This window comes from Mauremys mutica, chromosome 4 (assembly GCF_020497125.1).
Source record: "Mauremys mutica isolate MM-2020 ecotype Southern chromosome 4, ASM2049712v1, whole genome shotgun sequence".
NCBI lineage: Eukaryota > Metazoa > Chordata > Testudines > Geoemydidae > Mauremys > Mauremys mutica.
In genome coordinates this window covers 80,764,502-80,771,461 of record NC_059075.1, presented here as the reverse complement: position 1 = coordinate 80,771,461, position 6,960 = coordinate 80,764,502, and the positions used below count along the sequence as shown (strand labels likewise).

Genomic DNA, 6,960 nt, shown 5'->3' with positions numbered 1-6,960 from the left:
TAAATCTCAGTTTTGCATGGAATCATCAGGTCAAAACTTCCAGTTTTTTTGGATTATTTTGATTATTCAGTTGATTATATTGTCGTCTTTTCTTTTGGGTTTTTAAAGGTGTTGGTATTTTCTCTGGTTTCTCTGTGCTTGCAGAATAGAATAAAACAGGACTAACAAATATTAGCACTAATAATTATTCACCTGAAAATCCCCACTGGACATTTATTACTTGCTATTCATTTGAAAGTTTCTGTGATCCACCCTGGAAACAGAACACCATGTGATTTATAGCCATTGATTATTGACGATTTTTTTTGTATGTGGTTTGATATTCACAAACATTTCATAGATCCATAGACTTTAAGGCCAGAAAAGACCATCATGATCATCTTGTTTGACCTCCTGAACATCGCAGGCCACAGAACTTCACCCATCCAATCCTGTAATAGACCCATAACCTCTGGCTACATTACTGAAGTCCTCAAATCATAATTAAAAACTTAAAGTTATAAAGAATTTACTGTTTACTCTATTTTAAACCAAAAGTGACCCGTGCCCCATGCTGCAGAGGAAGGTGAAAAACTCTTGGAGTCACTGCCAATCTGACCTGAGGGAAAATTTCTTCCTGACCCCAAATATGGTGATCAGTTAAACCCTGAGCATATCAACAAAACAAACTGTAATCTGAATAGGATTAGTTCAAACAATTCAGATAATACTTACAAATAACTCATATATTTGAGAAAATTGAAATGAAATGGCCTGTCTCAATTATCAGAATCTGCCTTTCTGGAGACAAGCACTGTAATGTATATAAAGCACTGAAATCCCCCAAAAAGAAAATTATTCTTCCCTGCCATATTTGTGATTCAGTCTTCATGCCATGTAACTGAGATCAAACTGAGTTACAAAGGCAAGCTGATGCTGCTATTTCTTCTCTTCTCACTGTTGCTTTTACCTCTATTTTCAGAGGATTTCTGTTGAAAACATTGCCCCTGAACAGGAACATGGCCAGTGCTAATGTTATAGAAAATAGAAAGTCCTCTCTGCTTTTCTGTTCTTATGCTCTAAAGCACCAATTCAGCAAACACTTAAGAACATCCTTAACTTTGAATATGTGAGTAGTTGCACATGATGACGTGTTTGGTGCAACACCACCTAAATACAGCAGGAATATCAAATTAAATATTGCCCATTTCATTCCATCATTTTCTTATATGTTGTTATGTGCCCTTTATGTTACAGAAGCAGGTTTGCTCCCACCCATGGTCAGACTCTACTTGTCTGGAGGGAGTATAACTAAATGAAACAGTGAAAACTTGAAAGAGAAAATTAATAGTTGTAAATGAGACATAATCCTCATTCTGAGTGTCTGATCAAACCTAAATTATGGGACCAAATTCTTGCAGCTGCTACTTCTTTGTTGTTCTTGCTTCTGTGCCCATTTTCACTGCGTTTATGGTCAGCCAAGGCACAGTCTTGAAAAATAGTATAGTGCTGGTAAAAAGATTTAGAAAACTACTAATGTGTCTTGAGTCAGAAGAAGTGTGAATTTAAGTTCTGTTGATGTCAGTGGGACAGTTTTCTGAACTGAGATAATAAAGAGGAGCAAAACCTTTATGCCCTTTCTATGCTACTAAGTGTAGTAGCTATATGAAAGGACAAGGCCTGTTGTACAGAGAACTGAAGAAGAGAATAATATAAAGAGTGGTTCTGTGTGTATTAATTTCACAATTGCTTCACCACCATCATAATAGCTATGGTCTCCAATGGTGGGGCCAAACATGAAGACTCAACCCAAGATCCACTACTGCATACTGTTCATCCTGGTTGGAGCAATGCAGAGAAGTATCCCACAAATGTCACTAGGGATGATGTGCTGCCTGGAATTATTCCTCCGAGTGAAAATGATCAGGAAAAGGAATCTTCTCATACAGGTACCAGAAAGAATAATTAATTATGCGTGAGAATTTCAAAAGCACTCGGCATTGACCTAAATCTGCTCTCATTGAAATCAGTAGGAGTTTTACTATTTATTTTGACAGGAGAAGAATTTGACCAATGCTGAATACTTTTCAAAATCCCACCCTATACTCCATTTACTCCCTATTTGGAAGGAATAACACTACTTCTACATCTGTGTAATTTCATTATGATACTCTATTGAAAGTCTATTGACAAAATTTGATTTAGAGTGGGACTGTGATCATTAGCATGGAATCTAAAATTTCCTAGGTTGTGATTTCTTGTTTGCATTTTTCTGAGTTGATGTATTGGGGTTTTCTCTGACTATGTTGATTAAAGCTTGCTGAATAATGAAAAGCAAGATTCACACATAACGTATAGATAAAAGTGAAATCCCAAAAGAGAAAATTATTGGTCACTATCATATTAATGGTCAGTCCTCAAACTCAGTAACTGAGATAAGACTTGGATTACAGAGGCAACTTGCTGCTGCTGTATCTTTTCTTGCTAAGACATCTATTTATGTTATCAGCATGGATAAGTTCAGCCAAATCATAGTGCCCAATCAGCCAGATGGTGTTGGTTAAAAGTTGAGAACACCGATGATAATGTGGAACAAAATAGAGGGTCTCTGATATTCTTCTCCTACAAACTTAATACAGTAGAAGTATAAAACTTAATGGCCAAATGTAGAGCTGAAGATGAGAATATTCTGCAAATATTAAGTTCACGACTGATTCAACCATCATCATAAAAGTTGCCATTGCCAGTGATGGTGCCAAACGTGAAGACAAATGTGAAGACTCATCCCATAGTATACTCACCCATATGGATCCAGGATGGGACAGTAAAGACAAGTATCCCACAAATACCACTATGGATGATTAGCTACATAGTGAACATGAAGATGAATCTCATAACTCTCTGTGAAATGAGATATTATTTCTTCTGCACAGTTCTCAAATAAAATATTTCATAATAAGGTTTCACGATGTGAACCAAGGAGAATTTGCCAGATATCCATAGATAGTGCTAGATGTTTTAATAATTGCTATTCTCACTACTCTCTCTCTTCCTGGATATTGGCATGATGGAGTTTTTTTATTCTGATTCTCTGTATTAGATACTTATTAGAGACTCTTCTGCCACAAACAGTGGAAGTTTTGTTCTTTCATAAAGTATGCTTATTGAATGTCTTACTAATCATTTGACAGCGTGGTAATGGCAAACCCTGACATTTTTATATCTTAACCTATTAGCCTTTATATTTCATCAGTAAGTTTGTTTTAGTGCACTTACAATGCGTCAATACAAATCTGGAGAGGTGGTAGTGGTTTAGATGAGCTTTTTGAAGGCTTAACTTTTTTCACTAGGAGGGTGGTGAAGCTACTAGAATGGGTTACCTAGGGATGTGGTGGAATCTCCTTCCTTAGAGGTTTTTAAGGCCCGGCTTGACAAAGCCTTGGCTGGGATGCTTTAGTTGGGGATTGGTCCTGCTTTGAGCAGGGGGTTGGACTAGATGACCTCATAAGGTCCCTTCCAACTCTGATATTCTATGATTCTATGATTGTCCCTATGGCTCATCAACAATCTCTTTATAGCAGAGCACTATAAAGGGATCAGAGAATGAATTTTACATAATAATTAGAGTATCGTAAATTCTTCATTCCATCATATCATCTTATGTTGTGTGTGCCTTTTATGCCACTGAAACGTTCTAAGCAGTGTCACCTAAGGACTATCACAATAATGAATCAGTGAAATCTCAAAAGAGAAAATCATTGTCATACTAATTGGACATGGTTCCAATGTTCAGCATTTGTGATCAATCCTAAATTACAGGGTAAGATGTCACTGCTACTTGCTCTTAGTATTTTAACAGTCTTGCTTCTATGTCTATTATCACTGGGACTCGTCTAAAGTAAACCGCAACCCTGAGAAATAGCAAGAGAGTATGGGTTGAAAAGCTGAGAAACCAGTGACAGTGTGAAAGAAAGCAGAAGGCCCTCTCTTCTAATGCTCTAAATACAGTAGAAATGCAAAGGATTTTGGCCAAATGTAGAGCAAAGAACTGAAGATGAGAATAATGTGGATAGTCTTTTTGCAAATATCAAATTCACAGCTGATTCAACCATTGTCATAACAGCTGTTACCTCCAATGATGGTGCCATATATGAAGACTCAACCCATGATTCACTGCCTCCAGATAATCAACCAGGATGGGGCAGTGAGGACAAATATCCCACAAATACCTCCAGGGATTATGTCATACCTGGACTTATTCCTGAAAATGAAGATGAGTCTTATACAGGTACCAGTAAGAATAAGGAATTATATTTATTTCACCACCCTGTGTGTAATGAGACATTATTTCTTCTGCATACAATTTATTCACTATTATACCTTGTTGGAAATCTAAATTCTCAGCACAGAGGTGCATTGGTGTGGTGATGGTGTTTTTGACCTTATTGCATGGAATCAGTTGAACAACAATTATTATATTTTAAATTTTCTTCTCTCTTTTGTCCTGGGTCTGTATATTGAACTTTCCTTTGGCTTTTTCTGTGTGGTGACTAGAATGAATTGAATAGTGAAAATAAGATTAAAAAATGTATTTGTGAATCTGAGCCTTGAATTGAATTTGACGTATATTTTGCTTTCTCCTTATTCTGTAACAACCAGGCATTCCCCTAAACCAGGTATCAGAGGGGTAGCCATGTTAGTCTGGATCTGTAAAAGCAGCAAAAAGTCCTGTGGCACCGTATAGACTAACAAACGTACTGGAGAATGAGCTTTCGTGGGTGAATACCCACTTCGTTGGATGCAGCTCATGCTCCAATACGTCTGTTAGTCTATAAGGTGCCACAGGACTCTTTGCTCCCTAAACCAGGGAAATCCCTAAATGTCTTGGCAGGTCAGGTTGCTAAACATATGTAGAAAATAGAGCCTGGTAATTCCAAAATCCCATTTTTTTTATCCTATAGTACCAGCAGCCTAAATATTTTCTGTCTCATTGTTGTGCTTTAATGACATTCTGATTTACGGAGATAAATTTGGTGAGGTGCTGTTGCATTTGTGAGCTTATCTGACTGCTTCTCCCATTTGCTGAGATCAGACCTGGTTCCAGAGACAAGTAGATACTTCTGCTTTCCCTGCTCAGGCTTCCATGCCCATTATCATTAGGGTTCTGTTAAGCCACAGTAATCCAACAGTGTTGGTTAAAAAGATGAGAAATGTGGATCAAAAGCCTTCTGTGCTTCTCTCCTCTGATACTCTAAATACAGCAGAAATTTTAAAGAGCCAGGCCAGGCATAGAAGCAAACAGTGAAGATGAGACTAACATGGCTAGTGCTTTTGCAATTATTAAGTTCCCAATTGCTTCACCATCATTATAACAGCTGTGGTCTCCAGTGATGGTGCCACACATGAAGACTCAACCCAAGATCCATTGTTGCACAGTGTTCATCCTGGCTGGGGCAATGAAGACAAGTATCTCACAGCTACCTCTAGGGATGATGTGCTACCTGGAATTATTCCTACAAGTGAAACTGAACATAAAAATGATTCTTCTCATACAGGTACCAGTAAGAACAATAAATTTTCGTCTTGTTACTTCTTTTTTTGGATGAGACAGTTTTAATTGTTATTTCACCATTTTTAATATGCTAAAGGTCTATTGATAACTCTTAGTAAGTTGTGGCATGTTATTGTACCTGATTGCAGGAAATCAGCTAATCAAAATTTTCTGTAATATTGTGAAATTATTTTTTATTTTAGTTTATTCTTGACTTGTTTCTTTTTGTGTTAAGAGTTTCTTCCTTGAGTTGTTGGATTGGTACATAATGAGCTTGCATGAGGGCTATTCTCCTTGTCTTCTTAGGTAATGCTAGGTGTCCTAATAATCATTCTTCTTGCGACTCTATCGTTTTGCAAGCTGTACAGCTTGGTGATGCCAAGTGCTCTCATTTTTGATCTTGCATTCCTGTTAATCTTTATACTATCATCTCTGAGTTTATGCTCTGGTGTGCTTGTAATTGGGAGATATAAATCTGGTGCGGTGATGGTGTTTTGGGTGAGATTTTCTGATGGCTTGCTCCTGTGGCTCACCAGTAACCCCTTTATAGAAGAACACTGTCTAGAGGATCAGGGACAGGATTTTACAAAATAATTGCAATATCATAAATTTTCCATGCCATTCCATCAGACCTTCATACATTGTGTGCGCCTTTTATGTCACTGAAGCCTGTTCTAAGCAGTATCACTTAAGGACAAGAACATAAAAGAAATTAGTGAAATTTCTAAAGAAAAAATAATTGCCATATTTATTGGACATAGTTCCAATGCTCGGCATCTGTAATCACTCCTGGCTGCTTCTTGCTCTTGGGTTTGTTTGTTTTGGGTTGTTTTATTTGGTGGTCTTGCTTCTGTGTCCATTGTCACTGAGACTCTTCTAAATTAAATCATAACCCTGAATAACAGCAAGGGGGTGTTGGTTAAAATGTTGAGAAACCAGTGACAATGTGAAAGAACGCAGAAGGCTCTCTCTTCTTATGCTCTAAATACAATAAAAATGTAAAAGATCAAGGCCTGTTGTAGATACAACAGGACCAGAAGAGGAAAATAATGGTGGAGGTGGTTCTACAAATATTAAGTTTAAAATTGATTCAAGCATCATCATAACAGCAGTGGTCTCCAATGATGGTATCAAACATGAAGATTCAACTAAAGATCCACTGACACCTGGCATTCATCTTGGAGGGGATAATGAAGACAAATATCCCACAAACAATCCCATTGATAAACCTGGAGTTTTTTCTGACATTGAAAGTGGACATGGCAGAGGACCAGCTTCTACAGTCACCAGTAAGAACAGTGAATTACAATAATTTTGTCTAATCCTTCACCCTTTTTTTAATGTCTTCTGATATAAAGGTAAATTTGTAAAGTATTGGGGGAAATGTTATGATCCAAAAGTTTTTTCTTTTAATTGGAGTTTTGAAAGCT

At 37.2% G+C, this 6,960-nt stretch overlaps 1 protein-coding gene across 2 annotated transcripts in view; it reads left to right on the top strand.

Moving 5' to 3' along the window:
• The window catches only part of CD44 (CD44 molecule (Indian blood group)), a 104,174-nt gene that overhangs the window by 81,274 nt on the left and 15,940 nt on the right, over positions 1-6,960 (top strand). For both annotated transcript variants that reach the window (XM_045016591.1, XM_045016590.1), the window contains 4 exons: positions 1,749-1,928; positions 4,103-4,267; positions 5,355-5,534; positions 6,640-6,819. In XM_045016591.1, the coding sequence (XP_044872526.1) occupies positions 1,749-1,928; positions 4,103-4,267; positions 5,355-5,534; positions 6,640-6,819 (705 nt within the window). The remainder of the gene's footprint in view (positions 1-1,748; positions 1,929-4,102; positions 4,268-5,354; positions 5,535-6,639; positions 6,820-6,960) is intronic.